The sequence below is a fragment of the Zootoca vivipara genome, chromosome 2 (genome assembly GCF_965207765.1).
Source record: "Zootoca vivipara chromosome 2, rZooViv2.hap1.1, whole genome shotgun sequence".
Lineage (NCBI taxonomy): Eukaryota > Metazoa > Chordata > Lepidosauria > Squamata > Lacertidae > Zootoca > Zootoca vivipara.
Window position 1 is genome coordinate 23987483 of NC_142584.1, and position 20874 is coordinate 24008356.

General features: G+C 46.3%; 1 protein-coding gene across 2 annotated transcripts; it reads left to right on the forward strand.

Moving 5' to 3' along the window:
• The first annotated feature begins 237 nt into the window (after positions 1 to 237).
• SSTR2 (somatostatin receptor 2) lies at positions 238 to 19901 on the forward strand. Of its 2 annotated transcripts, XM_035104084.3 has the most exons (3): positions 238 to 354; positions 1987 to 2142; positions 18422 to 19901. In XM_035104084.3, exon 3 carries the CDS (start codon positions 18516 to 18518, stop codon positions 19632 to 19634), a length of 1119 nt encoding a protein of 372 aa, XP_034959975.1. In that variant the 5' UTR covers positions 238 to 354; positions 1987 to 2142; positions 18422 to 18515; the 3' UTR covers positions 19635 to 19901. The 2 variants fall into 2 exon arrangements, with proteins under 2 accessions (XP_034959975.1, XP_034959976.1); XM_035104085.3 differs by lacking the exons at positions 238 to 354; positions 1987 to 2142 and adding an exon at positions 12435 to 13039.
• The last annotated feature ends 973 nt before the right edge of the window (positions 19902 to 20874 follow it).

Consider the following 20874-nt stretch of genomic DNA (forward strand, 5'->3'; position numbering starts at 1 on the left):
AGAAACGCAGCTTGCTCTGTGACATGCTATTAATCTCACTTGCTCTCAGAGCGCCTTCTCCAAGACTTAAAAGCATTCCTCACACCGCAGATGGATCCTTGTTTGGGGCATGGGTTAACTCAGCATGGTACGTTCTGCCATTAAAACTATACAGAGCCTCAAAATCATAGCAGTTTGGGATCAACAAGCTGCCATGGGAAATTCTGCTGTAAATAATTAACAAGACTAAAAGGGTACAGATTGGCAGAATGGACTGAGCTGGACAGAGGGCACTCTCTGGGTATCAGGAGACCACAGGAGTCAGAAAAAAAGGCTGGAATCTTGTCGTTTGGGGATGCAAGTGCCCCCCCCCAGGTAAGTCCCTCTCTTTCTAGATTAAGATTTCCACTTCCGCACCTACTCTCTTTTCTTATCATGTTTTAAAAGAACAATAGTGGCCTGAGTGGTCAGATCAGAGGGAACACGTTTGTGTTAAGCATTTAGTACAGGTTAACTGTATTGGGATCCTCTCAGAGTAGCTGAGGCTACCGGTGGATTTGTGAAAGCAAGAGAAAATGGTGTGGCATCCTAAAAGAGAAAGGTCTTTTCGGATGAAAGACTTCATTATACACCGTTAGGCTCCTGGCAAAAAAGTTCCTCTTTAGCCAGGCCTTTGGCTGATTGACATCCAGTGACCTTTTAAAATGTGTGGTGGAAGGGGGGATTATTATTGCATTGTTCTTGTTATGTATTTTGAGTTTTTATACTGTGATTTTATGCTGTGAACCACCCTGTGACCTGCAGGTAAAGAATGGTATACAAATAAATAATAATAATAATAATAATAATAATAATAATAATAATAATAATAATACTGGTTCTGGTTGTTAGCACTTTCCTTGCACTAGCCAAATTCAGTGAAATTGCCACGCCAACAAACAACAGACAATAGGAATGGAGAAGTCTAGCATTACTGTGGTGTGAGATAGTTCTCCCTGCAGCCTTTTATGTACACTTGAGAACTGTTCAGGGTTCTCAACTTCCAAAAGGCAACAAAATTATATTAAACAACAACAACAAAAAACCCAGGGACTCCAATTGTTACAAGAAGGCAAAGATACTTGTCAGTTCTATCATGGGCAATATCCAATAAGTACCCGTGTTACTATTGCAAGGGAAAATGTTCGTGAAAGCGGTGCTTTCTGGGACTGGATCCAACCGTTCCCTCTAATCTACCAGCAACTTCATTTGGTGATCTGAGCTTGTGGTAAACAGCTTTTCTCCCTCAACAAGAATGCTTTGCTGGGTTCACCTCCTTTGCCTCAGTCTGGTGAAGGTGCTGCGACCGCTTCAGTTAAATCATGCAGAAAGACCCTAATAGGTTAATTGCAATATGGGGATTTGAACATAACGGCTAACGTCCTTGAAGGGGTGTGTGTGACCTACAAGGCCTTTTACTGCATCAAACCAGTTGGCCCCATAAAGAGTGCCAACTCACCCCACCCCTTTTTTTACTGCTATAAACAAGGCACAATTCATATATTCAGTAATATAACCCGCTTCCCCATGCTTTGGTCCCACATTGCCTCCATAGCAGTTGATGGTGTGAGGCTGTGCAGATCATGGTACTTTCTTCCCAAACCATCAACAATGACTGCAATGGAAAGGACGCATTGCCGGGGGAATAACATGAGCAGTGTATGGCCAGTGGATGAAATCTGTACAAGGTACTGAGGTGACGTGAGGGTAAACTGTGAGGAAGTGGTTTTTCCAGTGGCTACCATCAAGCTGGTTTTCAATGAATCAGGCCTAGTCTGGTAATTGTTTCGGATTTTGTCCCCACTGAGCTGTTCTTCTACAGAGCGCAACAAACGGAGATAAGGGGAAACACTTTCCTTGGGAACAGGGCCAGAAAGCCTAGGTCAAGGGCAGATTTGGAGGAGCTGACCGACCCAGAGTCCTTTCACGAGTAGGTTTCGACACACTCTTTGCTTGTCACCCTTTCAGCTGTTGACAACATGCCTCTGCCAGAAAACAAGGCGCTCCAATGGCCTCTCCGTCTCCGTGTGTGTGCCATAGAATGAGTGAAGGATACAGTTCGGCAGCAGTTTATCCAAAGCACTAATAGTGTTGATAAAAGGGAAAAAAATCTGTTTCCACTTGGTAAGTGAATTTCTTTTCGGTTTGTTCAGGGAACAATGTTTGCTTTTGCCCGAGGCATCAGGGATGCTTGCCTAGCTCGGCGCTCGCTGTGAGAGAAACTGAAAATACACATTGCAACGGATGGTCTTAAGAGCCTGGATGAATAAAAGCGGTATCTAGTATAAAGCTGAACCTCAGGCGTTCCTTATATCTGGAAGACCTGGCCGTGTATGCCAAGTTGCATCCAGTTATAATATAAGAAGCAGAACGCAGCAGTTTTTTCCTGTGAGAATATACTGGAAAGTTCAGACACGTACAAGAAGTCTGGCTGTTTGCACATCCTCTCAGAAACAAATGTGGATGCTTATAGGTTAAGTGGTGATTCTGATCTGCATTTGGAATTGTGGAGAAAGACACAGGGCTCTCTGAGATCTTTCCGTTTTGCCACAGCCACAAGGCTACTGCTGCCTTGGTCATGAGGTAATGAAGGCATAACAGATATTAAGCTTCTGTGGTGTGTGGAAGAGGGGGACTAGACTCGTTCCCTAAATGTTCCCAATAAATTAGAGTATTAAAGTATTAAAGCCTCCTGCCCAAAGCCTGGGAAGCTTCTGCCCGGCTCAGGAAGCGGGAGGCGCAATGCTCAAATGCAGGACGTCACAATGTCAGCACCCGCCGATCCCCCTCGTGAACTGGTGCCTCTGGCCCTAACTGTTCCCCTATGAAAAAATTTGCTGCCATTGTTAAAATCTTAAGAGAATTCTCCTGTCAATGCATTCTTTTTGCTTTGTAACAGACACATTTCCACATCAGCTTGGTCCACTGTTATAGATATATTTTTAAAAGAGAAGGCAACAATAAATAGTGACTGGGGGTGGAGGGAAAAAAGTGAAATAACAGGTGATGAGCCATTCACCCCCAGCTTGGAATTGTAATACTCTTACATAATCTCATCAAAGCCCATCAAATGTGGGCACATCTATCTATCTTATTCTAGATGTCAAGGAACAGGCAAAACACAGAAGTGTTTCCACCACATGATAAATAAAGCAACTTGCCATGTTCCCAGAACTCGTTTTCTTCATCATTCCACAGCTTATCAACAGGCAGTAGCAGGAGATGTATGATTTATGGTGGGGAAGCTTTGCTTCAGTTCTTACCCCTCTCGCCTCGGCTGCACACCTAGACAGATTTTTCCGGATGTATTGCTCACTGGAGCAGCAACCTTGAGTGTAAAATGTGCAAAGAGATGTGGCTTGCCACTTAGCCTGTGCATCCCCATTCTGGCTGAACAAGTCACACACTTTTAAAAGTACGACTCAGGCGAGATTGGGGAACTTGTGTATGAGTGACGCAATTTGCATGGTAAGATGTATATTAAGGCTTCTGTTAGTTCCACAGTATGTAAGTATTTCTATCCCACCTTTTCTCTAATGAGCTCAAGGTATTGTACCTGCTTCTCCCCCCACCCCCACCCCCACCATTTAATCTCCACCAAAACCCTGTGAAGTATTTTAGGCTGCAAAACCAGGTGACTGGCCATCGGTCATGGCCGAATGGGGATTTGAACGGTGGTCTCCCAGCGTCTGAGACACTACCCATCATGCCATGCTGGTGTAGTGGGTACCCTCCCCAGGCTTCGCACTCGAGTGTTTTTGCCCATCCACAACATGTCCTTGATCTACAATAATGTGTCTGATTGGAGGATAGAGAAGGATGTGTGAATGTGTGTAGAAAATGGCGCACTTTCCCAAGGTACAATTTACATTTGTTGCTCCACTCACTTTTCCCTCTGGCATGCGGCCCTCAGAACACTACCCAGAAGACAAGTTTCCTCACCCCAGTTCTTGATCAAGGACAGCTGAGCGCTAGCAGAAAGGCAACCAGATTCAGTGGGATGTGGTCAATGGACGGGGGGACTAGGCTCATCTCCTAAATGTTCCTGGTAAATTAGACCATATAGCAGGCATCCCCAAAGTTGGAGGGCCAAAGTTTGGGGATGCCTGCCATATACCATAACACTGGTCCTGAAAGACCTACATTGGCTCCCAGTACATTCCCGAGCACAATTCAAAGTGTTGGTGTTGACCTTTAAAGCCCTAAATGGCCTCTGTCCAGTATACCTGAAGGAGTGTCTCCACCCCCATTGTTCTGCCCGGACACTGAGGTCCAGTGCCGAGGGCCTTCTGGCGGTTCCCTTACCTCACAAGCTGGTGCCTCTGGCCCTTACTGTTCTCCTACTGCACGCCACTGGGCAGATCATAGGCACTAATCTGCAATCAAAAGCTACCGAAAGGTATATTCAGCTTTCCACAGGATCTCGCCATTGCTGGGAGATATTCAACCATGGGTGAACTAGGATTTGAACTCCTGCTTTTCCATAGTCGCACTGTGCTGTAGATCACACCTGGGGACATCTCTTATTCTTCCCTGCTCTTTTGGGATACAGTCCTGCAGTTCTACGGGTTACTTCACAACAGCATAGTTAAAGGGACCGCTGACCAGGGCCGGCCCTACGGCCAGGCTGGGTGGCGCCGCACAGCTGCGCCCGCCCACCGCGGAGCTGCGCCTGCCCGTCCGCCGTGGAGGGCGCTCCACCCACCACACAGCTCCGCCCACCACGCAGCTCTGCCCGCCCGCCGCGCTGGGAAACTGGCAGGAAAGTAAACAGTGTTTCTGTGCGCTCTAGTTTCCATCATAGTGTTCCATTGTGCCAGAAGCAGTTTAACCATGACCTGGAAAGCTGTCTGTGGACAAATGCCGGCTCCCTTGGCCTGCTTGGAATATACAGTAACTGTTGAGCAGCAAATGTAACTTACTTCATGGAAAAAAACCACAAATTATTATATCTGAAGAAGTGTGCATGCACACGTAAGCTCATACCTATGACAAACTTACCGTAGTTGGTCTCTAAGGTGCTACTGGAAGGATTTTATTTTTATTTTTTGTTTTGACTATGTCAGACCAACACGGCTACCTACCTGTAACAAGCACAAATTATTAGTATGAAAAGAATTTTAATGTATGCACATTAAAATGATTTGCATTGAAGGGGATACAGTAGTTTTAAACACATATCCGTATTTTTTTACTTGCCATTATATTGTGATCTTTATATTTCTGCTACTTTGGTTTGGCTAAAATGTGCATATATATCTCAGCTTCTGAGCCTCATGATTCCTCCTGTTCATGACATTTAATCCTGTGTCTTCGAGTGGCCTTCATGAGGCCTAGAATCCATTTCAAATGAAGTCTGTGTGACAATAGTGTTGGTGAGTAATCGTAAACCTTTGCATTTTAACTGGAGCTTGGCCTTGGCTTTTCCACAGAGGCGTTGTTTGCGTCCAAGGGGAGCATTTTATGATCTGTAACATCCACCTCTGCAAATCCAGCGAGGTACACATATCCCATTCACTAGGACACTCGTGGCAACACCATCTGCTCCTCTGTCGTGCTGATACCATGGGTTTCTTTTTTTATTGAAAAAATGAACCTTATTTGGATATTTATTTCTCATCTGTTTCTTTGGGAAAGGTCATTTCCCTGCCTTGTGGGTTATTTATTATGCTAGTGATTATTCCCCCGAGCTCCTGAAATCCTGCTCTCTTAAAATCATATGGATCTGTAGGATGCAAATTGAACCATATCCTTTTCTCCTGGGTATCAATACGCAGGCTTTCATCTTTGTTCATACCTGCCCTTAATTCCCAAAACTATTTTGCCTCTTTGATAGGTGGTGAGGGAGGTGGAAAAGGAAAGCTAGAACTGAACCGCCACCTGAAATCTCACGAGAATCCAGTGAAGAGTCTACCTTTCTAACCTAAACCACCCCTCCTGTCTAAACTGCTGCTTGTTAACTGACTCTTGGTTGACAGACAGGGTGTGTAGACGACTTAACTCTTGACACAGTTATCTCATGCAGCGAAAGCTTTGCATCCGGTTCCTGATTCTTCTGTCTTCCTTGCAAGAGTCGAAGGCTGCTTCTCCAAGAACCAGCTCCTTGTGCTGTGATATTCCACACCTATCAGATAGAGGTGGAGCAAAAAAAATGGGGGGGGGCGCCACTTAAAAACATTACAGTACAACAGTTCGTTTTATTTCACTTTTAATTTGTATACTGCCTTTCCATTCTGCTGTACACAAGGCAGTTTACAGCAACAAAATACACAACGAAGATTATAATAAATAATCTGATCCGATAAGAAAATGGAACTTTAAAATGGAACGTGCATCAAAAAAGTAATATTCAATAATCTACTAGAATATAATAGCACACAATAAAATTAACTCTCAAAACACCAGCAGACGATAATTAAACAGAAATTTACTCTTAACAAGTACAATGAATAATTACCAAACTGGTAATTATTTTATTCTTTTTTATGCAATGCATAAAAATGGCAATTATATTTTATGCAATGCAATGCATAAAATATCACCATACAAAACCATATTAAAAGATCAAACTGAGGAACAAAGACACACAATTTAGAAAAGTTTTTTTAAAAAAACAAAAAAAACATTAACTCCCATTTTCCCTTCCTAGCTGCTTCTTCTGCTGCTTCTTAAAGTCATGGCCTGGCAGAAGCCAATTGCTCAGCTGGTCTTCACTGAGGGAGGTGAGGCTCTTTCCCCCTTATTTGCACTTCCTCGCCGAGGAAGCGGACTTCTGCTGAATTATTTTAGAACAGTGTTTCCCAAACTTGGGTTTCCAGCCATTTTTGGACTACAACTCCCACCATCCCTAGCTAGCAGAATCAGGGATGATGGAAATTGTAGTCCAAAAACAGCTGGAGACCTAAGTTTGGGACACACTGTGTTAGAGTCTTTCTTTCTTTCTTTTTAATAATAATTTTTATTAATTTTACAATACAAAGAAACAACACAATATAAAAAGAACATTAAACACAATAAAACAACATTAAAAAGACAAATGCAAAAATCCAAATACAGAATCCTTTCCTTTTAACATTGTATGAGGGGACTTCCTCGAGTTCCCTCCATCAGCGGTTCATTACTCCTTTATCTTTAGCAATTTCCAATTCACTGTATTAAAATTCCTTACAATTTCAAATCTCTCATGCTTCAATTTACTTCACATAATTTCCAAACCCGCAGTTTCTATAAACTTCTAAATCTAATCTCAATATACAATTTTACCATATTTTTTAAAATAAATTTTGAAATCTTTCCAGTCTTCTTCTGTCGTTTCTTCTCCCCGGTCACGAATTCTCCCGGTGTGTTTTAGAGTCTTTCTATCCAGCCTGCTGCTCTGGGGACTTACCTGCCAGTTAATGCCTGTGTTGTTCATTGTACGTATATTGGCTCTGAACACCAATATTAGCAAAGGTTGCAATCCTGTTACACACTTACCTGGCAATGTCTCATTTATCTCAAGGGGAGTTGTTTCTGATTAGACGGGCATTTGACTGCACTGTAAAACCACTGATACAAAGTCCTTTCCTAATCGACAGCCTGGTTTTATGTGTGTCTACTTGGAAATCCATCAAACTGAGTTCAGGAGGACTTGCTACCGCCAGGTAAATATGCAGAGGACTGCAGTCTTAGTTACGACTTTGCGATAGTTAAGGCTGTGGATGGATTTCTATAGTGTGCATTAAATTTTAAAGCCTTAGGCTCAATTAAGGTGTGTTTCTGTACATTTCATGCTGACAAGGACTTGTTTCGCAAGGACGGACCCTCAAATCACCATTCCGATGGGGTGAAGTAGGACTTGGAAGTGCCCCAATTTCTAAAGTGTATATGCTACAAATATAATGTGCTTTTTAACAACATGGTTTAAAACTTCTGTTAAATACCCATACCTGGCAGGGAGCTGTGGAGATCCCTCTGAGGTTCCCTGCAATATGTGCCTCTATCTGGTGGTCCATTCTCACATTTGCATGCCACCAGGGCTGGGGAACCTTCAGCCCATAATGGGTCCCAATTTGGCCTGCAATTACTTTTTCCCCAAGCGATGGATGCCCACTTGCCCCACACCATTTGTGACATCAGTTATGGAACTGGTAGAGGCATTGCTCAGCTAATCCTTGCACCAAGCACAAGTCTAGGCTTGTCCCCATCTTTCTCCCTGCTGAGTTCTACAAGGGTGACACTGAGGCTAAGGAGGCGGCAGAAGCTGACATTCAGGGACACGGGTAGCGCTGTGGTCTAAACCGCCGAGCCTCTTGGGCTTGCCGATCAGAAGGTCGGCAGTTTGAATCTGCCCTACGTTGCTCTGCCCCAGCTCCTGCCAACCTAGCAGTTCAAAAGCACACCAGTGCAAGTAGATAAATAGGTACCGCTGCAGTGGGAAGGTAAATGGTGTTTCCATGTGCTCTGGCACTCATCATGGTCCTCCACATACCAGAAGTGGTTTAAGTCATGCTGGCCACGACCCAGGAAGCTGTCTGTGAACAAACGCTGGCTCCCTTGGCCTGAAAAGTGAGATGAGCGTCGCACACCATAGTCAAGTTTGACTAGACTTAACCATCCAGGGGTCCTTTACCTTTTTACCTACCCCCTGGACTGGATGTATTGTGAGAAAGATGGGAGCTGTTTGAGAGCAGATTGGTGGGGCTGTGCACTGTGCCCCATTTGTTCTAATAAACTAGCCTGCCCTAGTGCAGAGGGTCAGCCAGCCAGCCATACCTCCTTCTAGGGTTCTAGTTACAGGTAGGTAGCCGTGTTGGTCTGCAGTACTCGAAACAAAATAAAAAAAATCCTTCCAGTAGCACCTTAGAGACCAGCTAAGTTTGTTATTGGTATGAGCTTTCGCATGCATGCACACTTCTTCAGATTCTAGGGTATTCATGGAGGATTGTTGTTTAGTCGTTTAGTCGTGTCCGACTCTTCGTGACCCCATGGACCAGAGCGCCAGGCACTCCTGTCTTCCACTGTCTCCCGCAGTTTGGTCAGACTCATGTTCGTAGCTTCGAGAACACTGTCCAACCATCTCGTCCTCTGTCGTCCCCTTCTCCTAGTGCCCTCAATCTTTCCCAACATCAGGGTCTTTTCCAAGGATTCTTCTCTTCTCATGAGGTGGCCAAAGTATTGGAGCCTCAGCTTCACGACCTGTCCTTCCAGGGAGCACTCAGGGCTGATTTCCTTAAGAATTGATAGGTTTGATCTTCTTGCAGTCCATGGGACTCTCAAGAATCTCCTCCAGCACCATAATTCAAAAGCATCAATTCTTCGGCGATCAGCCTTCTTTATGGTCCAGCTCTCACTTCCATACATCACCACTGGGAAAACCATAGCTTTAACTATACGGACCTTTGTCGGCAAGGTGATGTCTCTGCTTTTTAAGATGCTGTCTAGGTTTGTCATTGCTTTTCTCCCAAGAATCAGGCGCCCTCAATCTTTCCCAACATCAGGGTCTTTTCCAGGGAGTCCTCTCTTCTCATGAGGTGGCCAAAGTATTGGAGCCTCAGATTCACGATCTGTCCTTCCAGTGAGCACTCAGGGCTGATAGGTTTGATCTTCATGGAGGATACCCACCCAAACAAACAGCATTCCATGAGCATGTTCAATCTCCATTGAAGTTTCCTCCTTTCTGAGGTTTTTGTCTGCTAAATATTTATTCTACTTTTGGGGCTTTATCCCAAGCCTGCTGATACCTCCCTCATATATATGTATGGCACCATAAGGATTTGCACTTGGATAATGAGTTCGCTGGTTTAATGCTGTTGTGCTCTGCATTTTATTTATAATTAATTTCTAATCTGCTGGTTTAATGCTGCTTTGCTTTATTATATAATTAATTTTTATCGCTTCTCGTTTTTTATTTGCTATTTTCAATGTGCTTCCATTTTACAGAATTCCATTTTCCCTGTCAGTCACTTTGGAAACGTGTTCGAAAGGGGGATCTCGGTCACAAAGCCAAGCATATCATTTCTGAGGTTTAGCAATGGCTGTGTTTAGCAATGAAGCTGTGTAGTCTTTGGCAGAGAGAAAGAAGGCAAATATGTCGCAAAAGGCCAGATCAGCAGGGCCAGACAAACACAGGCCAACATAAAAGGGACCCTGACTCCTTGGCAAGCAGGCCACCTAGAGAGCAACTCCTCCGGTCCAATAAATATTTATTGCTTGTAGTCATAGGCCTTTGCAAATTAGAGAAGATTAGATGTGAGCTGGAGCAGGTTTTATAGGGCTGCCAGTCAACTGATGTCGGGGGCAGCCGGTCAGACAGGTTGCTGAAAATCAAGAGAATGACTGGATGAGGCTTCTGCCTTTAGACCTGAAGGGCTCACCAAGGGTCTTGCGTAGGTATTGAAAGGAAGTTCTTCCCAACTCCGCACCTCTGTCTGCCATTCCAAAACGGCTGGTGCAATTGGAGCCGATGCAATATGAGCGTGCTTGTATTAAACATGTATTGGAGAACGATGCAGCTGCCAACATGATAAATGTGCTTTAAAATCTAGGTTCAGCATGATCCTGCTGACAGGAACACAGTTCGGTGTCTATACATAATCATTATTTCTGTGGCTGGGGTGTGCTGTTTTGCCACAGTTGCATGACAGGCCGGCCAAATATATCTCCATCTCTGCATCTCCACCTGTTTAAGGGTTGCAATTTTGAAATCCACAGGCATCTTGCTGTAAAACCACTGTGCCAACCTTATCAGTTGTCCATAACCATCTCCTTGCTGTGCCCACATTCCCCCACCCCATTGACCTATTTATCTCTGCGCCAACTTCTGCGATACTGTCAGTGAAGGAGAAGCTTTACAATGCCTGCCACTTTTCTGGTATTGCTCTAGTGCGAAAGCGAAATGGCCAACCCAGTTTCCTGGCTTGGCTTCTTGTTTAGAGCAAAGTATTTACCTTGCACAAATAGTCTCTATAGCTCAGTCGATAGAGCATGGGACTTTTAATCTCAGGGTTGTGTACTCGAGCCCCACGTCGGGCAAAAGATTAATGCATTGCAAGATTTCCTGCATTGGAGGGGGTTGAACCTCCTGGTCCCGTCCAACTCTATAATCTTAAGATTAAGGTAATGAAGCAACTCTGATTGCTCATTGTTTCCTCTGCCTTTTCAGCTAATAAATGCTGCGATTTGGCAGGAGAAAACATTCTAAGGGGAATTCTGGGAGTGTGGGCTAATCCATCAAGCTGACTGCAGAGGGTTCAAGATACAAGAGAGGAAGTCTCTAGAACCCAGAATGGGTTCTAGGTCAGGATTCCACTTGGTAGGCCTGCCTAACTAAAATACAGGCAGCCTACCTCTTCAGAGAAAACAGTTTTCCCTAAAGGGAAATTGGTTGTGGTCTGCGACTGGAAGCAATAGCTTTGTACATTGCATAAAGAATCCTGGGGACAGTAGTTTGTTAAGGCTGCTGGGAATTGTAGCGCTCTGATGGGTAAACATACCATTCTGGAGATGTGAGGAGTAAATTACAGCTCCCGGGATTCTTGGGGAGGAAGCCATGTGCTTGAAATGTATGGTGCGCATGCCAGGAATGCCTTGTTTCCCACCTTCCTGGGATATGGAAGGAGATCGAGGCAGGCTTAAAGTGTGGCTCTCTCTTCCTCCTACGAAGCTGAGTTGTTGCCTTTGCCTTACAGTCGGCCAGCTAGTCTTGCTAGAAGACCACCTTACCAGAAACAGAATAAGCAACCTCCCCCCTCAATCTCCATGACCACTGCTGTTATAGCATACTCCATATAAGACTACCAATTCCTCTTTCACTTGTGTTTTGGGAGCGGTGGTGGAGACCATAGGAGCCAACTCCTACAGGCTAATGTCCCTTTGACACTCCCCCCCAAATATGGGGTGGGGCTCCCCCAAAGTTGATGGGCATTGCCATTCAAATGGTGGGTGCGCACCGTATCATGTGATTGATTATGATGGGTGGGGCTTACCTGCCCCCACCCCAGTATTTTATTCAAGTTGGCACCCCAGGTGAAAATGAGTGGCTTATTGGATTGTTTCTCAACCGGTAGCTATTTTGTTTGTAAATAAGACATGTTTCATTTATAATTTTTTATAATCATATAAATTATACAATGTCATCTGTAGCCCTCTTGGAATATTGGGGGGGCAGGGGACCATATGCCCCCCCAATTGAGAAACATTGGACTACCGGAAGGAAGTTGACGGAGCTCCGGGGGTGGGGTGGCGCTACCTCTAGTTCCTGAGCAAGCCCTTCCTCTGAGTCTCTTCTTCCCTAGGAGACCCCTGGATCAGGGCCGTGTGTGGACGCGTTTTGAAAGGCACACGCTGCATCTACAAACCAAGCACACTCCCCCTTTATTAATTATTGCAGGAAATGGCAACGGGGGGTCTCAGTCGCTGCCAGTGTATATCTTTTTAGGAAGGGGTGGGGAGCATCTTAGGAGCTGAAATCCTACTCCGAGCCTAGCCCCTCGTTTACGGGGAGCTTCACCTCCCCGCCCGCTACCCATCTCCAACGAAAGCCTGCCGCCTCCTCGCCTCCGGCAAAGCCCCCAAAGGTGAACTCCGGCTCTCCACCGTTGCGCGTCGGAGGTGGCGCGTCTTTGCGCCGAGCGGGGCCCATTGATTCCCCGGGCTTGGGGGGGAGTGGCCGCGGGTGGGCGACGACGAGAGCGCCTCCCCGGCTCTGCTGGCCACTTGGCACGTCGGAGGTGCAGCCGGCAGCCTTCCTGCGCCGCGTGAGCTGCATCTGCTTCCTTGACACTCGCGTTTCCCTCGACAAGGGGCTCGTCCAGAAGCAACAGCCAGCCAGCCGCCACCACCACCGCCAAGCGCAGGTCTGGCGCCCCCTGCACTCGGAGGCGATCTCCGCTCTGCTTGCAAGAAGCCGTTGGCTTTCCTTTTTTTTTACCGGCGATCTGCATATATATACACCTCTATTATACATGCACACACATGCAAGCAAGCAAGCGGGAGCGTGCGTCGAGGGCGAGGGAAGAATTCGCAGAAAGACGCCGAAATTGTGAGTCTCTTTGGGAAAGGGGTGGAGGGGGAGTGCAGGTGCGCGGCCGGGGAAAGAAGTCTTCGGAGGAAAGGCTACAGGTGGAAACTTGGGTGGAAGGGGAAACCCTCGAAGGCTGTCCGGATGGGCTGTCAAGGGAGCTCCCGGACAACATGCAGGCTGCAGCTGGAGCGGGGGCAGCCCTTGGAGATATTGATGTTGCTTGTCTCCTCCTCCTCAGTGGGATTTGAGGTGGCAGCTGGCTTTGCTTGGGAACCGTGGGCTGCAGTCGTGGGCGAACCCCGAGGGGCATCCATTTCCTCGAACTCCGTGGGGATAGTTTCTGGGTCAGGGATCCGGCGTGCGATTGTATGCGCCTTCTGCTTGGGAGCAAGCGAACCCAGTAAATAGGTACAGGATTCGCTTGCGTGCTTCTTTCCCTCTGCCTGAGAATCCAGTGCAAAAGGACCTTGTCCCTCAGCGGCAACCTGGGGGGGGGGGCTCCTGCTATCTGTCTGTTTGTTTTCTGAAGACTCCACAGAGGAAGAAAACCCCTTCCCTGCGAACATCTGCCTTAAAAGTCCGTGGAGATTTTGCTGTGGTACCTAAATCGGCATTTATGAAACTTGATCTGTGGAACAATGAAAGAGGCTCTTTCAAACCTAAATTTTATTTCTAGGATTGTGTCACCCACTACCCCCCCCCCTTCAGCACGTTGTCTTCTCCATCTGCTTCCCAACCCACTTCCATCTTTCCCAGTTTCACCCCCTGCAGCGGAGGAGAGTTTGTGCAACGAGCCAGAAAATCCCTAGTTCAAATTCTGCCTCTGGCTAGAGGTTAAAAATCGCTGGATCTCTGCCTCACTCTCTTTAGTGGAGGGGATACGGAGCAACCTTGCAGGGTTGTGGTATTGGTGTAATATTATGTAGAGCATTCTGAACACCCTGAATGTCTCCAGGGCCCATAATTCTCTCCCTGCATGGTATTAGCTCCACAAAGAGGGTGTGAGTGTCACAGGGACAGCTAGCGTAGTGGTTAGAGTGTCAAACTAGGACAGGGTGTGTGACCCTGTCTACTCAGAAGCAACTCCTTCTGAATTCAGTAGGGTTTACTCCCAGGTTAAATGGAGTCAGGACAGCACTTTCTGCCAGTCACTAGGCTTCAGCCTAGCCTACCTCACAGGGCTGTTGTGATGATAAATTGGCATGGCAGGGGGTGGGGGGCAAGTACATCCCCGTAGGCTTCTTGAAGGAAAACTGATATATAGATTTAACCATTAAAAAGGCATTATTGAAAGGCTGTCTCCGATGCTGGTCCTACTCAGAACAGAACCATTGAAATGCCATGTCCATTAACTTCAATAGGTTTGTTCCAAGTAGGACCATATTAATTAATAATCTTCACTTCAATAGCCCAAGTTATTGCAGTCATCCCATACGGGGATTGAACCTGCGACTTTGGTGTTAGCAGTGCCGCTCTCTAACCAACTGAGCTATTCATCCATTCCTTGGTTGTCTCTCTTCTGCCAGCACCTGGAACTGCCTACTGACTCTGCTGAGAACAACAGGAGGGATTATGTGTGTAACTGGAGGCAGAGAACAGCCTCATTCCTGCAAAAGACCAAGTGACCCTCCCACGCTTACCCTCCCCACCTCGGCATCCTCCTGCCTGCACCATTATTTTACTTTCCTCTTTCAACATTTGATTTGATGAGGTCCACCGAAGAAATGAAAGGAGGGGGAAACAGGGGGCTTCCACACCAGGAGGGCTGGTTTGGACTGGTAGCTTCTCCTCTAATTAAGACCTCAAACTCCAACTGGTAACAGCAGCTCGACCATGGAGCTCACAGTAAACATAAAGGAAAGAGAGGGATGAATAAGATGCTAGGGTTTCAATAGTGTATGCAGGTTTAGGAAATCTGGCGTGAGAACAGAGGAACTGTTGAAGTTGCAGGAGGGGGAATGTCGTTCTAATGAAGGTGGAAAGAAATCAAAGACAACCAATTTGTTGTTGAGGTTCTCTCTCTCTCTCTCTCTCTCTCTCTCTCTCACACACACACACACACACACACACCCCACTTCCCAGACTTAACACTGTGTGGTTTGGAATGACATTTCCTGCAATCTGCGGCAGACCGCAATAGCTTGTGGTTTATGTGTAAGGGCAAACAACTGTATTCAATAAGCAAAAGGCATAGATTATATGATTGTTTGACCGTCATTCACCGGGAGTATGTCTGAGCTGGGACCTAAAAGCTTTAGGTTATGCTATAGCACTGAGTTCATCACACTTGGGGCTGTTTATTTCAGTGGGCTTCAGTATGTTTAAGTCCATTGGATTGTGTCCCTAAGGGACTGGCTGTTCATTGATGAGCCAAAAGGGGGTGGAAAGAAACAAATCAAAGTGGAAACAATTGGCTTCAGCATATCTAGTTATATTCTGAGATTCAATAAAGAGATGGTCCAGATATATATATATATATAAATGGCTGTATATATTTTTTAAAAAATAACAATAAAGTGTGTGAGATAGCTGGAAAATTAGGGTAGTCAGATCCTCCCCCCAAATTGATTCCATCCCTTTCAATAGTTTTGTAGAAGATGGAATTTCCTACACCTGTTGAAATTTATTCCTTTATATATATATATATATATATATTATCCAGATATAAGGAGTGCAGGAGCCATACCTTCTTTTTTCACCTGGCCACCCTAGAATCAATAAAAGTGAATTTATTCATTTATTTTATTTCAGAAAATTTATATGCTGCTTGATTATAAGAAGAAAAAACCCAAAGTGGTTTTTTTTAATATAAGTGAATAGAAATGATATTGCAGTACCCTTAATTATGCAGATGAGTGCTCTGGTCATCCCTCCTCAAAATCATGTAGGATAATTAGAAGTGCTGAGAGTTTCTAAAATGCTCCCATTAATTAAAAGGATTAAACTGGGGGACTGAAAGCATGTCTGCTCAGAAGGAAGCCCCATTGAGTTCAGTGGGCTTACACCCCAGGTTTGTGTGGTTTTATTTTTTAATGTGTGGGATTGCAGCCTAAACGGGTTAGTACTTTCTGTATAAAAGGGGGGCAGCAAAAGGTGATATCTGCTCCTCAGGTATAGAGCACAAAGATTTGAACTAATGTTGCCCAGTGCTGTGGCACCCAGTGAATTTTTTTGGAGGGGAACAGTTAGGGCCAGAGGCACCAGCTTGTGAGGGCGATGGGTGGGTGGGGGCGGCAATGTCGTGATGTTGTGATGTCTCACACATGAGCATTGTGTTTCCCCCCTAAGGCAGACAAATAATTATTATTATTATTATTATTATTATTTATTTATTTATTTATTCCCCAGCCACTGGGCGGCTTCCAACCGAATGTTAAAAACAGTACAGCATCAAACATTAAAAACTCCCATAAACAGAGCCGCCTTCAGTTGTCTTCTGAATGTAAAATAGTTGTTTATTGCCTTGACATCTGCTGGGAGGGCGTTCCACAGGGCGGGTGCCACTACCGAGAAGGCCCTCTGTCTGGTTCCCTGGAACCTCACTTCTCGCAATGAGGGAACCTCCAGAAGGCCCCCGGTGCTGGATCTCAGTGTGTGGGCTGAATGGTGGGGGTGGAGACGCTCCTTCAGGTATACAGGACCAAGGCCGTTTAGGGCTTTAAAGGTCAGTACCAACACTTTGAATTGTGCTCGGAAACGTACTAGGAGCCAGTGTAGATCTCTCCACAGTGTTATGTGATCCCGGCGGCCACTCCCAGTCACTAGTCTAGCTGCCGCATTCTGGATTAATTGCAGTTTCCGGGTCACCTTCAAAGGTAGCCCCACGTAGAGCGCATTGCAGTAGTCCAAGCGGGAGATAACCAGAGCATGCAGCACTCTGGTGAGACAGTCTGCAGGCAGGTAGGGTCTCAGCCTGTGTACCAGATGGAGCTGGTAGACAGCCCCCCTGGACACAGAATTAACCTGTGCCTCCATGGACAGCTGTGAGTCCAAAATGACTCCCAGGCTGCGCACCTGAGCTTTGGGAAGGAGGTGTCAAGCAGGCCCATCGTAGCCATAGAGGCTAGTGGCGTGGAGAACCACGGCGCCGGGCGCTGGAAGGGCGCCAAGTGAGCGCAGGGTTCCAGCGATCTGGCCAGGACTGCGCTCCTTCGAGAACTCCGCGCTGCGCCTCCTTCTCGTTTCCCCAGCGCTGGGTTCCGCTCAGTCGAGCTTCGCCACCAGCGCGCGCACAGCGCCCAAGCAGCTCTTGCTGGTCCCGCGGTGCGCGCGCTGGTGGCGAAGCTTGACTGAGCGGAACCCAGCGCTGGGGAAACGAGAAGGAGGCGCAGCACGGAGTCCTCGGAGGTGGCCTCCCGCTGCTGCCGTGGTCTGCTTGGCACTCCCGGGCCCTTGGAGAGGCGCTGGAGGGGGGCGCTGGAGGGACCTAGCGCCAGGGCGCTGGGTGGGCTTAAGACGGCCCTGGTGTCAAGCCTCTGACAGGATGCTGGAGCCATCCTGCCTTCTTCCCAAAGCTGGGAATACACATAAAGCACTATAGGAGATGTTAAGTGAAGGTGTGGCTAAAGACTATGGAGGACTGGAGCCCCTTGGCTGAGTCGTAGGAACATAGGAAGCTTTCATATTGTGTCAGGTCATTGATCCAGCTACCTCGGTATTATCCACACGAACAGCAAGCAGCTCTCCAGAGTTTCAGGATAGTGCCTCTTAAGGCCAACTCAGTGGGCCACATTATCTACTTGAACCTAAGCTAGGTATTGTTTTTCAGTCTGCATGAGCAGTCACAGGACACAGCTATTAGTCTCTGGGCTAGTCATTAAGACAAGTGTGATCAACACAGGGAAAGTGCAACCCATGTGTTGCCCTGTGACATCTTCTGTACCCTTGACACTTTCATTCCCTCCCAGCCAGTATACATTGGAAGAGATGGATCATTAACACCCCACCGGCATTCGAAATTTGCCAGGCACCAGGCGCATTTTGCACCTGACTATTGACCATATGTGACCAACTAGGTGCCTAATATCTCCACCATCTGGAGGTGCCTGCCTGGAGATTGTTGGATCTTGCCTGTTTTTACACTCTTAACAACACATCCTGCAGAATTCTACCCGTGATATTTTATCTGTGCAATCAGAACAAAAAGTTGTATTGAAAAAGACGACTTTTGGTCCCCCAAATGGCAACTAGACATTCTATTTTGGGGGTTTAAGGAGTCATTTGGCACCCAGCTTAGATACCTGAGGTTTCTAACACCGCACCCCACCCACAGTGGCAGTTCTGTTCAAAAGAAAGCCCAAGAGCCGATGAGTTTGCTCTGTCTGATAACAGAAAATTGGTCTGATGCAGTAAGCCATATGAAGTTGGTATAACAGCATTTCTTCCTTCTTTGGGTTCCAGATCCTCCCATATTGCCTTGGACCACCCTGACCCAATCGACATGAGAGGGTTTCTTGCCTGAAGAGTACTCTTTGCCCGTGACAACAGCTGCACCATGGGCCTTGAGAATGATTTGCCCAACACCACAGCCTTCTGGTTCCCCTCGCCGTCTCAGTTTGACAGCTTCCCCCCAGAGACTCCTGCCGCCAACACCTCCATCAACATCACAAGCCACCACTATGACTTGACTAGCAATGCCATCCTCACCTTCATGTACTTTGTGGTGTGCATTGTGGGCCTCTGCGGGAACACTCTGGTCATCTATGTCATCCTCCGTTACGCCAAAATGAAGACGATCACCAACATCTACATACTCAACTTGGCTATAGCGGATGAACTGTTCATGTTGGGGTTGCCTTTCCTGGCTATGCAGGTGGCTCTGGTTCACTGGCCCTTCGGGAAAGCCATCTGCCGGGTCGTCATGACAGTAGACGGGATCAATCAGTTCACCAGCATCTTCTGCCTCACAGTCATGAGCATTGATAGGTACCTTGCTGTGGTCCATCCTATAAAATCTGCCAAGTGGAGGAGACCAAGAACAGCAAAGATGGTCAATGTAGCTGTCTGGGGTATCTCCCTTCTGGTCATACTACCCATCATGATATATGCTGGAGTGAGCAATAACCACGGGAATAGTAGCTGTACCATGATCTGGCCAGATGACTCGCTTGCTTGGTATGTTGGCTTCATCATCTATACCTTCATCTTGGGCTTCTTGGTGCCCCTCACCATCATCTGCCTTTGCTACCTGTTTATCATCATCAAGGTCAAGTCCTCTGGCATCAGGGTGGGCTCCTCCAAGAGGAAAAAGTCAGAGAAGAAGGTCACCAGGATGGTCTCCATTGTCGTTGCCGTCTTCATCTTTTGCTGGCTTCCCTTCTATATCTTCAACGTCTCGTCGGTCTCTGTTTTGATCGAGCCAACCCCTGTCCTCAAGGGCATGTTTGATTTTGTAGTGGTCCTCACCTACGCCAACAGCTGCGCCAACCCCATCCTTTATGCCTTCTTGTCCGACAACTTCAAGAAGAGCTTCCAAAATGTCCTCTGCCTTATGAAAGTCAGTGGCATGGATGAAGCCGACAGGAGTGACAGCAAGCAGGACAAGTCTAGGCTAAACGAGGCCACAGAAACCCAGAGGACATTGCTCAATGGAGACCTTCAGACAAGCATCTGAAAGATCTCCGCCCACTCATCTCCTTCCTGCTTCTTCACAGAAGCCCACAGCGAGTCAGCATAATGGCCTTTGGTCCTTCTTTCAAGGGAATGGTAATGCATGCGAAGGATTGGTTCAGGGGACAGACTTGCTTCTCGGCCAACAGCAGGCTGGTTTTAAGGATATTAATCGAAAGGAGAAGTATATTATGGGAGTGATCGACTAGAAATACTCATAAATGTGTACACACTTGTACATGCATGTTTGAATACAAGGGATGATGCAATATTGGTAGTATCCCTGTGCTAAATCCATTTGAGTTAATTTGAACTTTTTTATATATATTAAAAAAACACACCAATGCTTCACAGGTCAGATTTTCCACACAAGGTCTAAAAATTCAAAAGCTCCATCTCCAATATTTGAGTTAAATTATTAAAAGAAGAACTTGGCTGACACACAGAGACGCCGGAATAAGGACGAAGGTGATAAGTATTCCACAAGTTCACGTACTGAATTATATATATGTTTTTTATCAAGCTATCCTCTTTGCAGTCACCACCACCCCTTCTAAATGATAGGTGCTTTGAAAGTTTGGCTCGATGTGCTTTTCAAGTAGGCAAAACGTTAAGCTCATATGTTTTATATAAAATCAAAAAATGTCATGAGATATTGGGAGGGAGGGAGGGTGGGTGGTGTGGCGTGGTAAATGAGTAACTGCATTATATTGCTCTTGTTTATGGAACAGCTAATGAAATGAGGTATTTAGAGATGGGATCAGAAATCTTCATAGCTTGAATCAAATAAGTGTGGTATATAGTATGCTAATAGGGTGACAGAGAGACTTGTCTCTAACTGTAATGAGAGCCCCTTTCCATGACTTCAAAGAGATGGCAAATATATTGTCCTCCCTCCATCTCTTTGCCTCCTACATAATGGTTTTCCCCACGAACAATCTTTTGTGGATAGGAATGATGTTGTCAGAGTCTGAGAGCAGATATCCAGCATCTGAGTCCAAAAGCCACAATATGTTAACTTTGCCACCCAAACGTCACCAAGTCATCGACAAGCTTTTGAGTTCACCAGAACTCTTCATCAGACTGGATCTTGCTCGCAATTTTGTGACATTTTGGTTGGTCCTAATAGAGGTACAGTCACACCTCATGTTACGTCTGCTTAATGTTACGTTTTTTCAGGTTGCGTCCCGCAGCGACCCGGAAGCACCAGAAAGGGTTACTTCCGGGTTTTGCTGCTCGCGCAT

Coding starts and splice junctions, on each gene's coding strand:
- SSTR2 (XM_035104084.3), top strand. CDS start 18,516: ATGGGCCTTGAGAATGATTTGCCCAACACCACAGCCTTCTGGTTCCCC.